At 41.8% G+C, this 20932-nt stretch overlaps 1 protein-coding gene across 2 annotated transcripts in view; it reads right to left on the bottom strand.

Moving 5' to 3' along the window:
• Positions 1-2144: 2144 nt before the first annotated feature.
• SOS2 (SOS Ras/Rho guanine nucleotide exchange factor 2) overlaps positions 2145-20932 on the bottom strand; it is a 56417-nt gene continuing 37629 nt past the window's right edge. Inside the window, exons 11-23 of one of the 2 annotated variants that reach the window (XM_037394402.1) lie at positions 19310-19391; positions 18496-18618; positions 14941-15044; positions 13509-13728; positions 12415-12534; positions 11498-11660; positions 10776-10893; positions 9982-10154; positions 8301-8417; positions 6563-6824; positions 5537-5578; positions 4289-4398; positions 2145-3912 (exon numbers count right to left, since the gene is read on the bottom strand). In XM_037394402.1, coding sequence (XP_037250299.1) covers positions 3403-3912; positions 4289-4398; positions 5537-5578; positions 6563-6824; positions 8301-8417; positions 9982-10154; positions 10776-10893; positions 11498-11660; positions 12415-12534; positions 13509-13728; positions 14941-15044; positions 18496-18618; positions 19310-19391 — 2144 coding nt within the window. In that variant the 3' untranslated portion in view covers positions 2145-3402. The remainder of the gene's footprint in view (positions 3913-4288; positions 4399-5536; positions 5579-6562; positions 6825-8300; positions 8418-9981; positions 10155-10775; positions 10894-11497; positions 11661-12414; positions 12535-13508; positions 13729-14940; positions 15045-18495; positions 18619-19309; positions 19392-20932) is intronic. The other variant, XM_037394403.1, reaches the window with a different exon arrangement.

A 20932-nucleotide genomic window follows, 5' to 3' on the forward strand; every position in this document is an offset into this window, starting at 1 on the left:
CGGTAAGTTACCCACAAGCAAGGCCCCTTTTCTGAATCACACTGTGATTTATGTACTTCAGGTTAACTCCAGAACTGGCCCTGTAAAGAATCATGTTTCACACATGGGAAACGGGGTGAGGAATGTTTCTTAGCTGCTGCCTTCTAGCACAAGTATCTCATGTTTTCACACTGCCCCTGTTGGGAAATCTAACACAAGAGGTTCCTGCTCTCCTTTCTTTCCCCTCATCCTCCTGGAGCTTTACTGTCCCAGCACTGCTATTGATCAGTTGTGGGTGGTGATGCTTTAAAGCCCAGCCTGAAAAAAAATACACCATATCCAGTTCTGAGCATGACAACACACTGCTGAAGTGGCAGGGGGAGAAGAGGCGAGTGGCTGAGAGGAAGGCAGCAGGGTTGGGGACTACCTTAACAGGACCTGCTGCTGGCCAAATAGCAACAAGGACTTGCTGGCTCATGTCTGTCCCACTGGTCCCTGGCAGAGGACAGGTCCTGAGGGCCCAGCAGGAGCCATGGTCACCTTTGCTGTCCAGGACATCCCCAGATAGCAGCGAGAGGCTCTTGCAGGAATGCCTACCTCTGTCCATGTTAATCTAATAGAGAATGATGATCTAAGCTTGAGATTTTATTGACCATGTCACTATTTTTCCTAACCAAACCATTCTGGGCCCCACTGAAAGTTAGGCATTTCTATTTCTCTGGCTTCAACTGTGGAATTTAGAACTGCTGCACAAACTCCTTCACAATCAGGTTAAGAGTTAAGGAAGTGTTACACAGCCCCCCCAGCTATTTATGTCGGCATAAATGTACCACATAAATGTAAGCTGGCACCTAAAAAAGAGCTGGTCTGAGAGCACCACCCCTGCACAGCACCATTTCAAGGTTAACTCTTACAACATATGCTCCTGCTTCCACAAGTTTAAACTCCTCCTCAGAGTCCATCACAAACCAGAACCTTACAAAGCTCTTGGATGGAGGGAAGTATTTTGATATGTATGGAAACCCTTACTAATCAGCAGATGCTCAGCTTAAAATGATCTGGGTAAGGGCTTTACTGGGTCAGGGCCAAAATAAACAGCTATGATATATTTTAATGTGGAATACTGAAAATGCTTCTGGTCTAAGCACTTGTACAGAAAGGTATAAAGCTGACATCTGTATATTCTATAATTTGGGACAGGATTTTTTTTCCCCTTCAACAACACATGAAACTTAAAAGTCTGAAAACATGTTACTCATCTTTTAGCAACAGCTGCTGGTAAGGACTTCAAAAGTGTTAATACAAAGACCCAGACAGAGAATTTCACTTGTTCAGCTTAATTCTGCAGATCAAGGTGACACCTGACAGTCTGCCTTTTCTATGTAGAGAGCATTAGGAAAGTGCTTCACTGAGCCAAATTTCACCACCAGATACTAATAGAAGAGTTCTTCACGAACTTACAGAAGAGTTATAGGTTGTGTTTTTTCTGCAAAACCATCACAGAGGCATCGTTCATTTCCTGCCTGCACTCCCCAGTTTGTGCATATCCAACGTGGGTGCTTCTTGAACATTATTTTTGCAAAATGAAGCAGCTGTCCTTTATATAAAGTGTGCCCTGCCCCTTGCAGGAATAGATTGTACCTCTTCTTCCTCAGGAAAGGAGCATGAAGGGGGACAGGCAGTAGGAGAAGACTGTCCAAGAGACAGGTGGCTAAATACATCTTCCCAGGAGAAGAAAATCAGCACCCTTCCTCAGGCATATCGCCTTCCTTTTCCAGAGGGAGTGCGCAAGACTGTGGGAGCAGTATAGGCGGGCTGCTGAAAAGCCGGAGCATGACTTGGAAGCCCGAGCTGCTGCCAGTCCCACCACAGCGGTCTTTCTCCAGCCAGAAGCCAGGAAAAACGGAACGCACTTCTCCACCTAGAGGGGCCAAGGCACCCGAGGGGTTAGTAGGTGGAGGGAAGCGCTGAACTCCCAGGGCCCTCCCGGGTTGGGCCCAACTGCCTTGAGCTTTGCTCGCAGCACTGGATGGACTCAACCACAGACCGAAGGGCAACCGAGGCCGAGAAGAGCAGCATGGAAAAATGGCGCTTGGTATTGCCAAGGATTTACTAAATGCAATTCCCAACCTTGTCCTTACAAGGAACACGCACTGCTCAGGCTCTTAAAAATTAAGACTGGGGTGATTTATTAATCTTGTTAAGAACTCTGATACAAAGCACAGTAAAAGGCCACAGACCAGTAAATAAAATGTGGCTTCTGGCCACTTTATAAATGCTGCTACAGTACTACCAGTAAAACAAACTCACTCTCACACCAGTTCAAACAAGTAGTTCAACTGGCAAATAAAAGTTCCATTCACTTATCAGTTTAAAAAGTTTAATAAAGCTTTAAGTGTTTGCTGGTTTAAATGCTACCAATCATGAATCCATTTTGGAAATTAAGTGAGATCTAAAGAAAGTTACTAGGTTTGGAAGGCAAGATTGTTCCTAAGCCAGAGGAAACACTTCTGACCATATAAGATTGCAAGAGTAGCAGACTGTATTATAGGCCTCAAGTCACTTAAATTTATACAGGTTATTAGCATTATCTGTAAATATACAATATAAACAATTGTACATACACGGCATATAGCTTTGTTCTCGAGAACAGTAGACAACTCTTTAGCTTAAGACATCTTCGCCTACCAAAACAAAAAGGCACATCTGAACAAGATGCATGCTAAGTACTAGGGATCCTTTCCAATATCTGAGACAGGTAGTCCTTGTTCATCCTTTCTCAAAATAATCCAAGACCAACTGAATATTTTGGTATTTTGATTTCAACCTGTTTTGTCTTCTTTGTCTTCAGCAGCAAATCAATGACAATTAAGACACGGCATTAAAATATTTGAGAACAGTAGCTGTCACTCATGAACCTCCAAGCTTACATGAAGTTAGAAGGCAAGTGGCCAGAGGTTTAAAACCTCTAATGTTGTATGTCCTCACATTGTGTAATCGCCCATTGCGCTTTTTTTTTTAAATTAAGGAAAAAAAAAAAAGGCCACTAGTGCTCAAATTTGAAAAAATTCCACAGACGCACCTTTTTTGGCTCAGTGCAATTAAACGATGTCAGTTTAAATTCATTTAGTGTAGTTTACAGTGCAAAAGATATATTTTGTATACTGGCATAAGTGTCGGCACTGAGGATGTGAAACAAGGCAATGCTGCTGATCACCTGAGGGTCATGCTGTCCAACAGACACAGGCTAGATAGAGTGTGTGTAGTCTTATTTTTCCAATTCAAACTTTTTTTTTTTGATCAGCAGCACTTTAAGAGCATAATTTGTGAAAGTACTAAAATACACTGCCTTTTTTGAATAAATAAAAAAAAAAAGGAACTTTACAAATACTATTCCAGTGTCAATGACTACTATGGCTAAGGTCATTGAGGAGTTTCTGCATTTTCTAGCAAAGACAGTCTGTGCAAAGGAGGGTGGGACAGCTCCCTTTTGTAAGTCTTTGGTGGAAGTTTTGGTAACTGAGGGCTTGAATTGTGCCGGGGTGGGACGGGGGGTGCGGGCGGGTGGACCAGGTTGTTGTGACTCGCGCTGATGACGCAGCAGCGGCGCAGTACCCTGGGAGAGGGCGTGCTGGGAGGAGTGCCAGGAGAGCTGGGGCCTGTGCTCGCCTCCCTTAACCAGTCGGGATCTCTGTGTAAGCGTCCCACCGGTGGTGGCTGGAGGTTTAGAGGGTAGTTGATAAAGTGTTCGGGTGGCCGGAGTGGTACCGGTGGTGGAGTATCAGGAAGAGGGTCCCGGGGGGGTGGAGGAGGAGAGCTGTGCAGCGGCTGGTCAAAGGGGTTAGTGTAAGCCAAAGCGCGAGGCTGTATCTTTGGGGGCGGCGGCTGCCGAGGTGGAATTGCTGGAGGATCATCATCCGACTTTAAACCTCCCTACAACATTAGAGAGAAAAAGACAGCGTAAGAAACGTAGATGTTTAGATAAAGTGTATCTTCTGACAGATGCAGAGTTCTTTTGACATCTGCTACTTTTACTGTCAGAAACACGATACTGGCATAGCCGTACCTCTGATCCAAATACGACCACTATACTCCTAAAGTAGCTAGCATAGTTTGGACACTGGGAACCTGAAACTTAAAAAGGGCAACCAGAGCACTGCATTTGAAAGTCTTTAAGACTAACGATGTCCTAGATGGTTGGACTCTATGATTTTAAAAGGTCTTTTCCAACCTACATGATTCCGCTATTTTATGGTTCTAGATGCTCCCTGATTTATTAGCAAAGTTACTCAACACAGGACAGAAATACCTTAGCACTGGAAGCATCCTGATCCATCTTTTTTCGTGGAGGAAGTGGAGGAGGGTGTTGAGGCTCATCACTTAATTTAGGAAAGCTACCCCACGAGCTGAAGAAAGTCTCTGGAGAGAAAAAAAGCAGGTATTTTACTGCTTGTGCAATATCTGAGGAACATAGGCTAGAATATTCAAGCCAAACCAGAAGTAACTCAAATAAGCAGATCTTTGTGCTCAACAGCAACATGAACGAATTAACTTCAGTTGTATGAAATTCTCATTGATTTCTTTAATCAGATATAGCCTCACAAAGCAGTCTCCTATTTCCAGTATCAAAGATATGCATCAACAGTTAGCAGGCAATGCTAAAGGACAGAAAAATAAACTAGTGAGCACTTAAATAACTTTCTCTGCAATCCTCTCTATATTGCAGAATTTACCCTGTTTACCACAGTGCTTGCAGTGTGCCCACACGCCACTCTGGAGTGGAATGTTTGTTCTCTGTGCCATATGGGTACGCATTCAAATTTGGAAATTTAGAGGCTTTGTTAACGGGTCTACAACACTTGTAAAGCAGGAGAATTAATACACCAAACTGAACAGATGATATTAACTCTTACATCATTTTAGGACATTTCTAGTCCTTCCTTTTACAGAGGGGAAAAAAATCCTCAAAGTTAAGAAACTACCCCCTCCCCAGCCCCAAGCCATATTTGTGACTTAATGCATTTGTTTTTTCTCTTAGAAGTGCTCAGGGCTCTGCATCAATACATCAGGCACCTGGGCTCTCCAGTTTGAAATTTCAATCTTATTAAGGGAAAGTGTATATGCCTGTGTAATAAGGGAGTAAAAAGAGAAGCTGAAAACACAGACAAATACAGGATATCCCTCACAGCTGTGGTACAAACAGTACCTCTTCTTTCCCAGTAACAGAAAAGTTATTTTCACTATGTGGTAATAGGAAGTTATCAACCTGCTTCATTTGAAGCATTAGTCAAACAAAATAATCATCAAGGACGTTCGAAATGCAAGCAAAGTCATGTTTCCCAGGGGGGGAAACCAAAACCAAACCTAAATCGAGCAGTTTTTAGACTTTACATTCTTTACTGGTCATTTGATCTAAAACCTGTGCAAAAACTCCTCTCAGGACCCTAATGAATGCAGCCCACATTTTCATCCCAGATTTCAGATTTTAATTCCCATTCAGCTCTCCTGAAGCCAGGAAAAGCAGAGTTAAATGAAACAATAGAGTTAGGGTACTCACTCGACTGTGGCAAACTGACAGGAGCAAAGATGCTATTGTTACCTGTTAAACGAAAAATTGATTGAAGACTTTCCAGACAGAACAACTGCAGTACAGCACAGAACATATGCTTGTGAACGACCTCAAAGATCACCACAAACTCCAAGTTTATCGACTGCTAACACAAATTAAACTTTCCTGTGTAAAATGCTCCTGAACTAGAGATTTTCAGTTACACTGGAATTAAAACTTCATGATTCTATGTTCTGATATTACGTTGTTATTCACTTCCCCTGCAGCCCAAATGTCCTCCTGCCATAAAAAATCGTCACTTTTGTCCCCCACTGGGCTTAACACACCTGCCAAGCCTGCAGCCCCCTTAGAAGAGGGCCAAGACCTGTCATGTGCTTCTTTCAAGACTAAGGAGCTACTCACAGCTACAGGCAAAGCTTGGGAGCGTTATTAGTGCATCTGGACTAATACTGCCTTTTTTTTTAAAAAAAAAAAAAAAAAAATCAAGACTGCATTGTGGAGCGAGTGCCCTGACTATCCCTACTTCTGGCACTTTGGTTCCTATCTCAAAACACAGACTGGATTCCTTTCAAATGAAATAAAAACAGAATCACAAGAGTGTGATTAGTGCACAGGACCACTCCTGAAACACACACTGGTGTGAATGCCAGGTCCTCGGCACCTTTTCTCTTGACAGATGTGCTATATGTGGTAGGGCAGGTGTAGCCCCTGCACAGTAGGACCTCACGGGGACATCTTCCATAACAGAATGCCTCAGCTTCAGTGGGCAAAAAGACTGGAAATACACTTGTAAAGGAACAAGTGACAAGTAACTTACTGTTATTTACAGCAGGGATTTCAAAACTGCAGTACATGTAATACTGACACACGAACTTCATAAGCCCACAACTGCATTTTGCAACTTTTTTTTTTTTTACTTTTTGTATTTTTCTTTAAAGGCTGACATACACACCAATACATTTTGGAAGCCTGAGGGACAATAATGACAAGTATTAAAACGTGTTGCACATTTACCATAAGAACTGTTGAGATCAATGTCTAAAAACACACTGAACTCCGAAGAAGCAGACACTGGCGGCGTAGACGGTGTGTTAGGCGAAGTTGGTGCTGATACTGTTGATTCATGCTCTGCCTCAGTGATTCTACTGAAACTTATCTTACTTGGTTCCTTTTCAAGTGGCAGTGGGTGACTTCTCAGGGTGCCAGAGGTGGAGCCGTGTCTGCCGGTATTAGGCCTTATCCCAGGAGATTTCAGGGGGTATGTTGTTTTTCTAGGCTGGAGAAAATACAGCTGGTTAGTACTGCTAACATTTCAGCTAGCAAATTTGCCAAGTCTCTAGCAGATATTTTAAAAAGTTCTGATCAAATACAACTGAAAAAGCAGTATAGCATTTCTACAAATGACTTCAGGTACAGCCTGTTGTTATCTACGCAGCAGGAGTTTACTGAAAAGTTACAGATGCAGCTTAATCTTTTTTCCCAGCTTAATAATTTTAAATTATTTTTTTTCAGAGCTATGAAGAACGAAAAGTCAAGTTTCAGATGCATGCCAATCAGGACACAGGGAAGAGCAAGTCACAACCTTGGGAGTGAGGTATTTCAAGTGCCTGCAGAAGAGCCTTGTAACAGCACCGTAAGACACTCTTTGTGCTTCTACCACCGAAGGTCACCAGGGCCCTACATGCATCCAAGATCAAGGACACACTCAGGCACATGTTGTCTACATCCTCTGCGTTAGTCAGGAGCAAATTCTTACACACACATCACTAGCGTGACTGAAACAAGCCTCATTAGACTCAGGTGTAACACAGCACAGATCAAAGGCGATTCTTTGAAAATGAATTATGTTCCCATTCTATGGTGGTGCGCACTGCTCCACCACACTACACTACCCAGAACTGGACCTTCCTGAAATTCCAAGAAGAGTATCTCATTTGGAAATCATGAACTATGAAGAATTCATACCCAGCTGACTGAGACTGAACAGCATGAATATCTACTTGTAGAAAGTATTTTAGAGAAATTACTGTAAGCAGCATTTTTGCAATAGTAATTTTTGTCATTTTCTAGCTATATCTGTAATATCATCTTACAGTAATATTGCTCCAACAGCAGATTGCTAAAATGACTTACAGCTCTCCCAAAAATCAGGTATTTCTCCAGCTCCAGTACAGTTACAACATATAAAAAACCAAGTGTTCTAGAGAGTGATCTTTCTGCTTAAAAAAGAACCCTGGGCTCCAGTAACTATTTTTTGAAAAAACATAACTGCTACTCCTTTGAATTAAACTGTATTTTGTTCAGCAAAAAGGCTGCGCCTTGTAAATTCTTCAGTCTTTACAGCAATATAAAATATTTAGACAAAATAAATTAACTTCTACTTAAATAAAACATTAATTGTGTATAAAATACATTATTTTGATTAATATTAATATTTTACAAGATTTCTTGATACTGTGAAATGAGAATTGTTATTATGTATTCCATCAAATGACTATACGGTAAGAAACCCAAATTTAAATGGTGGTATTTTTGGCTTTGGGAAAAAAATACTCATTCTAAAATTAGTCAAAGGTAGTATGTTTTAGTAGTAACAAACATCTGAAATAGAAGTATTTTAAAATCAAGTTTTGCTGGAAGATCATCTCACGATACAGAATTCTGAAGGAAATATATACAGCTTCTTGAGTTAACCACATATCCTTTTTCGTAGTGGCTAGTGGATTTTAGCTATTTGCAGGACAAGACTTACAAATCTAGGTGGTTGCTTGCAGTTTCGAGGTTCAATTTCTAATGACTTGTTGAACAGATAATCTGTAAACTCTTTTTCTGGTATCTTCCCCATAGGATTGAGATTTTCAAAGAATTTCTAAATGAAACAAGCATCAATAATATTTTTAAAAATAAGCATACACACAGAATTTTAATGAAATGCTTGTAATTCACTGATTAAAAATCCAGCTTTTCACTATTGTGAAGCTTATATCCAGGAAAAACAGAGTAAAACATTCCCTGAAGTAAACACAAAACAATCCAATGCAAGAAACAATCAAGTTCATGGTAAGTTGACCTTGCGTCAAGTAAGTAGGCATGGTTAATTAAGTCTTCTGTAAATTGTTTGCTAGTATTTTTGACTAGTGAATCACGCACAGCACAGCTGTGTTAAGGGCTGTGCAACAGTGTCCTGAACACTGGCCTTAACATCACCGATCTGGGAGAGAGACGATACAGTAGTGGAAGCAAAGGTTACGCTAGTGCCATTTCTTAGAGGTGCTTTGGATGTGATCGATGAACTACAGAGAACAGGAAGGGACGGAGGACAAAAGCAGGACGGTCAGAGGCAGGGACAGAGCATGGCACGACGGCACAAGGACTGGAGGGAATGCATGCACCATGGGCAGGGGAACGGACAAAGCTCCCCCAGCGCCCGCCAGTCCTGCTGCAGCTGGAGTCTCAGGGCGGTGAGCTACAGCGTTTTCCATTTGTTCCTTCTGCAGCCCAAACACTGCCGTCCCGTGAACTTCAGGTACTTCTTGGCCTATGAATACTGTAAATCTCCTAAACCCTTCCCAGCCGAGTCCCCAGCAATTAAACACACAATGCAAACAACATTTTAAGCAGCAGTGTTACTGCCCATGTAATTCTTCATGTCACCAGCTTCTTCGTTGGTTCCTGCCTGCTGCTGTTCTCTAGCTGAGACAGAGCTGTCCACGCAGCTGCTTTTTGGAAAGGTTACGATCAGCCGCGCGCTCAGGCAGTGTGGCTGGGTACTTACAGCTATTCTTTTCAACCATTATTACCTCCATATAAAAACACTGACCTACCATTACCGGGCTTGCCGTTTCAGCATCTTCCTTTACATTTTCTGGGATTCACTAGTCTTTGCCTTAGGTAAGTAACCACTCGAGCACCCTCTCATTTCCAAAGATAACGCTGGCTGACGCTGGTGCATCCCCACATTGGCTTTGCTTCTGCCACGCCGAATGACTGTTCGTACTCGTGCTGAACTACACACCTCTGACTGTTAGCGGGGTCGATGGCCTCTGGTCAGAGGTGTCATTACAGAAGGTCTGAAGGACTAAATGCACCAGGCATGTACAGACCACTTTAAAGGCAACCGATTTCTCTGCGAGAAGGTCTGCTGTTTAGTCAGTATGTCTCACTCACTCTGTTTTGTTGCTAAAAGTGTCTCTGATACCAGGCTGCAGAACTATAAGGGGATGAACAACACCCAGAACACAGAACCCGACTAAGCAAATCCCCACTTTAAGTCCTTTGCAGCGCTACTTGGTTGTCTACCAGCCACTGTTCCCCCCTCCTCTGATGGTCACTGCTCATGCAGGATTAGGTCCAGTACTAGAAGATTATTTGGTGATTTTTGGTTGTGTACATTCTTTTCCTATCCCCAAACAGGTTATTTAATATTTGATTACCCGAATTTCTGGCTCTATCCGTAAACAGTAAGGCTGGTTTTGATACTGCTGAATTTCTCCTGTAATTTCAGCCACTTTTCTCCTCTTACTGAAGTTAATTAATTCTTTCCCTTGTCTTTTAAGGAAGTCAGGATTCCCTTCTTCTGTCTTCAAAATATTTGTTAGGTATATTCCTGATAAAGAGAGAAGCATTTTTAAATTTTCATTTTCATTCCAAGAGCTGATTTCATTCTTTGTAATGAATGATAAAGAAGTCTGAGCATAGGCGGGCTGTTCCCTTTAAGGCTCCAACAGTTTATTAACTGGCAAGAATGAATCAAGTCTACATTTTACACAGGAACAACATATTACTGAAATAAAGATGTTTTATCTCCTTCATGTGAGAACCTGATTTTAAGAAAAAAAATATCTTTAGGTTATTGCCATAAACAGATCACCAATGTGGAGGCAGAGTTTAACACAGTAACTTAATATTCATACCCATATAATACCAATAATCTCTATTCTAAGATAGAAAAATAAATTCCATGTAAGAGACACTACATCTCTTACTTGATCTAGTGGAAGATCCATGGCAGGGAGGTTTGGAACCAGATAATCTTTAAGGTCCCTTCCAACCCAAACCACTCTGTGAAGTTCAAAACCATTACAAACTTAGGAAGTCAGAAGTCACACATTCTATGACAGATTTTTTTATAGCTTAACACAGCCCTGAACACTTCAAGCAGTATTAACACACCTGCATCAAACTCAAGACCGACAACGGAGTATCAGCCTGCACTGGTGTTACTTACCAAAGAAAGGCACACAGGGTGGATTGATTGACTTGAGCTTAGCCAGATACTTTTTAAAATGATCTTGACTCAATTCTACTGCTTCATCCAAAACTCTTTTTTTTCTTTCCTGCAGTGCCTAAGTTGTCGAAGAAAAAAAACAATAGGGATGTGAATCTTCTCAGCAGCATGGTTAGCAAAACCAAGGCAATTCCCTAGCTCTCAGCAAAAATTAGGAACTGAAATTCAGATTTGAAAGAACCTCTATTGTAAACGGTTTGCTCTGCACTACAGCCCCATCAGTCCAACGCTTTAGTCACATGAATAATGAGGCTACTGTAAAGGGACTATTATTTCATCTATCAATTTACAAGCGTAATAATCCTGGTCTTTACATGTAATAAAAACTAAACATTCAATTTTGAATTTAACTTAAAGGCCTCACGCCGCCTTTCAAAGGCATACACACCAACAACAGTTGAATGGCCACAGCGTTTCCCCTTTTCGGGCTGAATACACATCAGAAAACGCCTGCTAAAAAGCCCTGCTTCCCGTTACAAACTGTTTGAGACACCCAGCCCACCTCGTATGTTTTCTCATAAATAACTTTGAACGTTTCACACTTGTTTTCTTCCCTGGAAGCAAGTGTGATACGGATACTATGGATTTCACTTCAGAAGCGTGGCTGATCCATTTCTGGATTCTGGGGTTTTTTTTCCTCTCGAGCAATGCCCCAAACTTACCTCAAACGTGTGATCTAGCCTGTACACTGACACAGAGTTCATTGCACTGACGATCTCCAAAACACCATTGAAATTATTCAAATCTTGAAAAACCTGCAGGATTTCTATAATCCTGCTCAGCACAGCCACTCGCTCTTCAAAGTTCTCAGTTTCCACTATGCACCTAATCAAAAGACATCACTTGAGAAACACTGATGAATAAAACCTGACATTTTGCTATCTACTAAATCAAATTTTTCCAAGCAAAACCTGTACAGTACACCCAGTATGCACATTTTGGCTCTCTTTCAAGAATCTTGAGCACAGATTTATGTAATCACTTCTTACATATGTTCAAGTTGGAAAGCCAAGAAAGGTTTTGGCATATCCTCTGAAACAATAAAGCAAACCCCAAGCAAGATCACGGGTAAGTAGGGTGACTCTCATGCCACTGGATCTATGGTGGCGTTTTGAACTCGCTAGTGAAGTCCACACATACACGCTGCTGCACCCTTCGGCAGTGCTGGCCATGTCCTCAGAAGTACTTAATTAATCACCTCCCATGAGAAGGAAGAGGCAAAGACAGGGGGAGAAGACTCAACAGTGCTTTCATGAGAGATGTACAAAAGCAGTGCCAGGTCCCGCACTGCCTTCAACACCTTCTTCAACACCTTCTGATGTACCGTAGAAAGGCGAGTAGGACCCATGCTGACCCAAGTGGACATAACTGGGGAAAAAAAATAAAAAAATCTTCCTGTGTCAGGAAGAGGAAGCATGTGCGATTGGCATGGAGGCACCCCTGAACCAAAGCCTCAAGTTTCTGTAATGCTCTACAGCTATCTCAAGATTCAAGGCAATAGAATTCAAACAGCAGAAAAATGTTTCTCTCTGAATATCAGTAGGAGTTAACGCCGCTACACTATCACGCCTGTACTTACTTTTCAAACCAAAGAGTAAGATTTGTAGTATGACGAATCATTTTCAATAGATTTGGGGAGTTAATTTCCTTATCTTCTTTAGTCCACACACTACCAACAAGTTCAGAAGGCTGTACTGCCCTGATAATGACAAAGCAAGATGCAGAAAAATGCTCAATACGAACAGTAATTGCATGTTCTGTGTTTGCATTAAAAGATTATTTCTTCCCTTAATCATGACTTGATATTTCACAAATACAATCTGATCTAATCTACTGCAAAGCAGTTACTTAAAATAACTTTTTGACGAGTATTTGATATAGAAAGAAATACATTTTTATCTTAATTGAAATTGGCGTTTTTGAATAAGTGTTTTCAGATAAGAAAATTACAAAGGACTAAGTTTAATTTCCTGAAAGCATAAGAAAGCAACTTAAAGATAGTTACAATTTTAAAATGGGAAGCTGAAGTACTTTGAGCGACCCGCTGGAGAAGTGGCCTATTTCAGCAGAAAACCTGCTGTCACTGAAGCATGAAAGCACGCTTCATCTTTGAGTTTTGTAAGACTTTAAAGAATTTCCACCCAGCAAAACCTAGCTCTCTCATCAAGGGCAGCTCTATTTATCACAGGTAACAACAGAGCTAGGAAACAGCAGAGTACTTATGGTACCAACCAAAAAAAAACCTCTTTAGAATTAGATTAGAGGACATTGTGGTACACATGCCGCGGCTATATGCATACAACACCCAGGCCTTTTCTGTGCAGCTGCAAAGGAAAGGAGCAGAGACAATAGTGTTCTCTTCTTATGATGCAACAAGCATTTCTGATTAATGTAATACTGAATTTGCTTTTAACAAGGACACAATACAAGTTAGCACTATCTGCTGCTAATATTTCACTGTTCTTCCTGTACTTATGCTGTCAGAAGGCTGATATGGAGACTAAACCCACCTTTTTTTCCCTGTTACATATTTTGATACCAAACAGACTGCAAGAAAACACCTTCCCATAAACTCTTGACGTTCAAGGGGACGTACTTTTGACTGATTCTACACATTAGAACTCTTCCTTGTTCAAGTCATCTAAAACCCACATGTATTAGTTCAATCCCTACCTATACAGGTCGGACTCGAGAAGTGTCAGCTGTCGAGCAATTTCTATAGGATGCAGAGTCATGAGGTCCAGCGTTTCACTGTGCCCAACACGCCAAATGTGCCACTCGATCGGGGGAGGCGGGCTCTCAAAGGTGATGTTGTGACTAATCCCATTTGCTTGAGCTTTCTTTCTCTTGATGATTTTAGCAATTGATTCCACCCACTTCTTCATGGACTTTCCTGCAAAAGACAAACCATTTAAAAATAAAGATCCACAACTTTTTAAATACCATTTTAAAAGACTTTTGATGATTTAATGAAACCAAACCACCCCCCCAATTGTGCATGCACTCAAAATTCTGCATTTCTGCATGCAAATTAATTAGGTTTGTAGTTCCCTATTTTCTTCTTATGGGCTCTTGCACCTGTATCAGTTGGTAAACACAGACCCATGTGAACAAATTTTTGGGTTCCCAGTTGCGTTTAACCACATCTACTGACAGTTTTGGTGTGGAAAAAAAGTGACCCTGTATACATTATATTTTACATTTTCCCCTGAGCTGCAACCATCTCCACTTTGACTGCTAGCTTCATCTAGAAGAGGAGAACTAAAAAAGTAAACAAGCTTGAAGTGAGGACTTTGCAACATGCTGCACTAGTGCATTGCAGAACAAAAAGATTAGAGAAATACATGTTTACAGTATCAATCCAACATTTACAGTACACAAAATGGTGGACAAGACGGGAAGTACCTTCAGCAGTTTAAGACAAATACCTTTTAAGAGACTAACCAGAATGTAATTACTTCTCTCTGGTCAGCAATGGTTAGCATGGAGACCTCTGCAAAAGATAAACTACTGTTCTCTGAGTCTGTCTCAGGATTATATTGCCCAATGTATGGTCTGGCAATCTGAAAAGTGTAGAATTGCCAGGATGATGATTAAAATCGACATGCCAAGACTGCTGCCCTCCACATAGGCTGCCAAAAAAACCTGCCAGTTCATAAGGGATTGCTCCAGAGGAAGCAATACCAAATGGGTCAAGTATCCTCTCCTACAAGGATAATGATATTCAGCCAGAACTTTCAATAAATGGGAAAAGAACAAGATGGAAAAATCAGTCTCAGTATCCAACCGGGAAGGAATTCTCTACAAATACAACACAGGGAGGAAGAAGGTGACAGTCTGAATTATAGTCAGGCAAGGACAAACATTACTGTCCAGAAGTAAATACACTTAAGGTAAATATCATAATGCTTAAAAGTCATTTTTGGTAGCTGTTTAGGCTCCAGGCCAAAGCTTGCTCATGTAAAAGAGTCTCATAAACAGCTCAATTAAAGGCATTAAAATTACTCATGCGTGTAAAGATATTCCCATGTCAAAAACCTGTCAGGATTAGACCAGCAGGTTGTACCAAAATGTGGAAGAAAAATAGGACCACCAATTACCATACCTCTTACACTGGAAATAAACGTCTCCAATCTCTCCAGTAACTCCAGATCTCTTTCAAAATCGTAAAAATGGTGCTCTACCCAGTGACGAAAAACATTTAATATTCTAAGGAAGGAGAGGGAAAAAAAATGATGTTTGTTCTTGACTTCCAAGACTCATCCCATGTAAACACCAAATGAAACACAATTCTACAAAAGCGGAGTTACAGATTCATGTAGTTGATGACTATTGAAATACACGTGGACAAAGGGGCAGAACAAAGACTAAGCATGGCATCAATGACCACAGAAATCCCCAGGTATTTAAACCTAATTTTCCAGTCTTAGCATAAATATATTTGGTGGGTTTTTAAATTTTTATAGAAAGAATGCTAGTGTTGAGGTGGTTTCAGAAGAGGAAAAAACGTATCAAGATCAGATAAAATTGGTATTTCTAATGTAATTTTCTGGTTTTTTGTGGGTTTTTTTGTTTTGTTTTGTTTGTTTGTTTGTTTTTTACTAAAAAGGCTACTTAGGTTCTCCTATTTGATAAGAAACAAATTTGCAATTGTTTCTTTTCTACACACAAACTTCAGCTTAGAAGTTGTTCCAAGTGTACTGCCCTCCTTTCACATCTTTTTAGTTACACAAATGGCTGTTCTACATCCAGTACTTCCTTTACGGATAACATTAAACTTTCTCTTGATTTTTCTCTACATTTTCTAAAACAGACTTTTAATAAACAAGCCTCTAAAAACGAATTACAACTGCTCTTCTACCTTCTATGCTTAGGATGTTTCAGAATACAAACCTGTTTTGCCTCTTCTTCAGGTAAACAAGTTGAGGTCATACCTCAAAATTTTGATTTATCGGGGTGTACCATATCATCTTACACGATGGGTGAGCAAAAACCTCCTATCTCAACTAGTACAACTGTCTTCCTTGTGCCAATTCAACAGGGAATTGGCACAGGGAATTTAACAGACTCAGAGGAGGAGATGCTTACAGTGAGATGTGGTTACTCCTGCCCCATCGCCTTGGCAGAAGTGGCTCAGCTGCGTGCCAAGTGCTGCTGAACTCCTCCACTCTTTGCAGCTCAGGACACCGAGGTAAACCAGCGCTAATTGCGTATCAGGCTACTGGTCTCAGTGGCTCAGAGCCCTGTAGACTGGGGGGCAAGAACACCCGAGACGGATGGGGCAGACAACTGATTGTAACGTGCCAGTCTGTTATGAGTCAGAGCGCTAGAGAAGTTGGCTGGTTTAGCTTAGTCGAACGAAGAGCATGAGTACGGAGGAGGCACCAGTTCTCCTCTTCCCTATAAGTTAAAGAATAAGGCCTATCCCATGAAAGACTGGCTACGCAAACAGAACATTCAGGCTTGGAATCAATGACAGCTTCTAACCATCCAAGGAGCAAAGTTTTGAAGTTCCCAGCAACAGTAATACAGGATTTTATCTAATCAGTCTTTGCCTTTGAGATACCATGGTAGGAACACTGAAAAAGCAAGAAAGATTGCCTGGTTCTGCTGACCGCATTTCCAGCTTAGCACCTCCTCTTTCTCATGACCTCACATTTCATCTAATCAAAGACATCACCGTTTCCATGCCTGTGCACTGCACAGCACGTCTACAGCATCTTCTACTAGATGGGGAGTAAGTTCTGGGAGAGGAGGCAGGAAGGGAGGGAGGGAGGGAGGGATGAGCATCTTCGTGTTCTCCACCTTCCTCCCATACCTCCTAGCTCTCAGAAGCAGAGGTTAATGCTATTAACAATGCTCGAATTACACAAAGTGCTGGGCTTATCAACCTAACGGCTCAAATTCAGACAATTATTTTCAATTATAGGACAGAGTTTCAAGCTCCCAGAAACATATCATATCTCCTAAATTCAAAGATTAACAGTAAGCCACAGAAGGGTGTGTGTTAAATAGCAGCTTTAAACCACATCTCATGAAGAGGGCACCAGTAAGGGGACTGAGATCACCACCCGTAGCATGAATTAGACAGCAAAGAGTAGCTGTCAGGATAAGAAGTATCCACACCTCTCAAACAAGGAAAGAAACCAGAAACTGTAACCAAAGATCCTGGAATCCTTGGAACGGGGCACGGGTTTCAAACAGCTCAAAGATAACATACGAAGGCAAAAGTGCTCAATTGGTTTTGGAAATGAATAGCAAGAAACATGGCTAATTTCTGCCTCACGCTTTTCTACAGGTTCCAGTTCACCGGTAACCACTTGTCCTGCTCAGCTACGGCAGTCAGCAGTGCTGCAGGAAAATGTATGTGTACCATGCAAAGGGGCACTGTGAGGAGGTCCCCAAGCAACTTCAACCCCGATCAGCAGGGGCAGCTATAAAAAATAGCAACAAAAGCAATACAATGATTTTAAACTCTTGAGCCAGTTATGTCACAGAAGCCCGTTCTGTGTGAGTTTCTGTGAAGGGGCTCTATGGGCATCTATGTGGATGGATAAATAAGCAAGCTGAAACCAGGAAAAGTACGTGTTGCGAGGCAGTGTGCGAAGCTCTCCCTCTCCCAAGAACTGCGGAGGCTGGAAGTCCTGCTGAACCCACAACTAACACCACCAAGGGCCTCATAAATCTGTACACGGCCACGAGCACACACAAGCATCAAAGTTACACTGAGGATGTGTAACCTGGACTCCATCCATGAAGGTGGTGGCTGCTATGTATCAATGAAAACTACAGTGTTACATACGTACTCATCGTATATATACACACAGGTATCTGACAAAAATGGGACCCCTAAGTGACCTTCTGAACACCTGCCTTGAAGGTACTGGCATGTCAGTATGATCCTTCACTTTGAGTAAGCTGCTGTGGCTCCAGACAGCTAGCTAGGAATGGCTGCATGCAGTAACAGCGTAGCTGAGGGTACTGTGTGTATAGTTATCTGCCATTAATAGTAACACCTTGATGCTGCTAACAGAAACAGTTTAATGAATAAAAGTTGTTCTAGCAAACAGTGGTTGTGATTTGTGTCTCCTCCTGACCTGATCCCCTATCAGGGAAACAACTAGCCTCATTCATGCTAGAAACACTTAATTGTTCCCCAAGTTAGCTTGGTCAGCAAGACCTTGAAGATTCACTGCAGCCTGTTGCAACGTGCAGTACAGACAAGAGTCTCCCTGTCTGTGGGCAAATACACCACCGGGGCTGGGAAACGGAGTCTAATACCAGCAGGACTGAAAGAAATGGAAACAGAGAAACTATCTTCATAGGGCCTGTTAACAAGGAATCCATTCAAAATGCAGTCAGAAACACTTTCATTTATACATCTCTCACCCACACCCGCTTTACATAGCAGCCATACAACGTTCTTGTGGCTGGTGATCACAGCTGTGAGCGGCAGAACACCAAAGTACAGTTGCAACAACAACAGAAGTCAGTATGACTAATCAGAACATGATTTGGGATATTAGTCTGGTTGCAGACAGTGATAAGTCCCTACTTGACAGCACAGCAGTCTCCAGAAGAGATTACTGTCTCCAGGATCACCATATAATCAGTGAACGAAAATCTGGCTTTAACAGAACAAATTTAAAAGCAAATAAACCTGAGCTGTACTGGCTGGACATATTCTTTGCGAAACCGCTTCAGGTCTGCGCTGATGGGCTGTTCCCCCTTCTCAATCGCCAGCCTGTCTGCTTCAGTAGGCTCAGGCTCTGGGATTTCAAACCTATGAATAAAAGCACCAAAAAACTGATGGCAATTAAGATAAAACACAAACCTTTTATGGAAGACCTGAAGAGCAGTTGCATTAAAAAAAAAAAAAAAAACCAAACCAAAAAACAAACGCATGGTGAAACTCAAGCACTCATCTAATATCCAGTTTGCCTGGAATTCCCTCCTCCTCTAGCTAGGTACTGCTAACACACCCAGCTCTCACCCTGATAATTCGCTAGTTCTCTGGTCATCACAAGACGTCTAGACTAGGATATAAGGTTTTTAACTACCTGGTAGCTTGATTAAGCGAAGATTAAAAGGAAGCTTAAGAGCAGCTTTATCACACTGTATTAAAATGTTGTTTATGTTGAGTCCATGCCTCTCAAACTGCTTAGAACATTTCCGTTCTTGTTTGCATCGAGGCACAGGCATACTCAAATAGGCTCTCCTGATCAAGGTTAGCAGTTCAGAACATTACTACCCCACAGCTGAAGGCACTCCAGATGCTCTAGCTAATACTTAATTCAGGTAACTAATTTAACAAAGTGGGAAAAGAAAGCTTGCATTGTGTCCCGTTTTAAAAGTTACTGTTTTACGAACTTCACTAAAACACGTGCCACGTGGCACTGAGAACCCGAGCAAAAAAGGAGTAAGTAAATACAAAAAGCCTCTCGGTATCTTCAGAAAGGATGACTACTGCTTACCTTTCAATCAGTAAACTCAGCAGTTCCTGGGGCTTGCAAAAGGAGCGGTACGTGGTAAGGAAAGTACGTACAAAATTAGGATCTGCAAGGATAGAGTATAGAGTAAGAAAATGACCCAATTGCAAAATATCAGAAATAAAATACACATACACTTCACAGAAAAAGTTTAAGTGCAGAAAATACATGAAGGTTGTAAGTCAAGCACTGTAATTTGCAAAATATTAAAAATGATACTCCTTGTGAAATTTTCGTTTAGTTCTTTCATGCATTTCCCCTGTAAAAGTATTCAACTGTACATACGATGTTCTCTCAAGGGCTCTGCCTCAGTCTTGGCACGCAAACTGACTTACACTCCCCTGAACATACAGCTATTCCATGGTTTTCATAAAGACAAAGAAAACGTGGTAGAACCAGGCTGCCTACTCTCCAGACATCAAAAATACCTACACCACTGCAACCAAACTTGTGTCTCACCTGTTGTTAAAAAAAATCTCCAGCAAGGGGGGAACTGCACACTGGCTCCAGCACACAACTACCCTCTGCCGAGCAGCCAGCAGGGAAAACCCAATCAGCAGCAGAGTCCTTACAAAGCGAATACCTACAGCAGCTCCAGATGTTGCCTGTCCACAAGCCACCACACCTCCCTCCCGCAGTTTCTCACCGCTACGGTAGGTGTGTTACCATGAGACGCTCCCTATCCGCAAGCCACCGCGTGTTTTACTGTGCCCACTCTGCTATATTAGAAGTATTAAAGAAGATTTTTTTCTTTTCCCTTAATCTCTTGTCATTCCACTCTCTTGTAGAGAGTTTCTTAGATGGTGGATAAGCAAGCTGATGAATGGCTTTACTGGGAGTCACCAAGGGTCATCATCTGGTCCTAGTCCTGACATCCCTGCAGCAGGCTCCCTCACAAGAGGAACAGCAGCAAAGATGCTGCTGCTGTGTGGCGTGCAGCTGCTTCCAGTGCTGCCGGGCAGCAAACGAATGCTGAACTATGCTGAAATACAGGAAAACCAGGCCGAGAGAAGTGCCTATGCATATGCCTGCCCAGAAGTGTGGGGTTTGTGGTGTTGGGAGTTTCTTTTTTCTTCCTGTTCTGTAAATAGTCTTGAATCTATCCGCATTAGGCGCAGGTAAGCTTACACCAGCAGCCTTCAACATGTGGGCAATGCATTTCTTTCAATAAGCCCGCAAAAGATTAAGACACACACTGCTTTTAAGAAGGCTTAAATTCCCTGCAGAGCACTGCTCAACATTTTTGAGGGATCCATATACAGGAACGTCCTTGCAAGCTTAAAGTAACAACGCTCTCATTCTGTGATAATGCTGCTGAGTGTGCACTGGCCTGTTCTGCTTCCATGTCACAGCTACGTTCACTCTTCAATACTATTTAAGACATTTTGAAAGTAAATCTTCCTCTTACCGCTGAACAGGCAGGTAGCATCTCTGATCTGCGGGCAAGATATGCAGTTCTCTTAAAATGGGGGCTGCTACTCTGCCCTCTAAGCTGTGCAGGATCCTTTAAATTATTCTTGAAATCCATTTATTTTTGTAAATGGCATTCTCAATAAAATAGAAAATCCAAGCCATGTGCTACTATTAGTGGCTCACAATTTAAATCCA

Source organism: Falco rusticolus, chromosome 7 (assembly GCF_015220075.1).
Source record: "Falco rusticolus isolate bFalRus1 chromosome 7, bFalRus1.pri, whole genome shotgun sequence".
NCBI classification, from domain to species: Eukaryota; Metazoa; Chordata; class Aves; order Falconiformes; family Falconidae; genus Falco; species Falco rusticolus.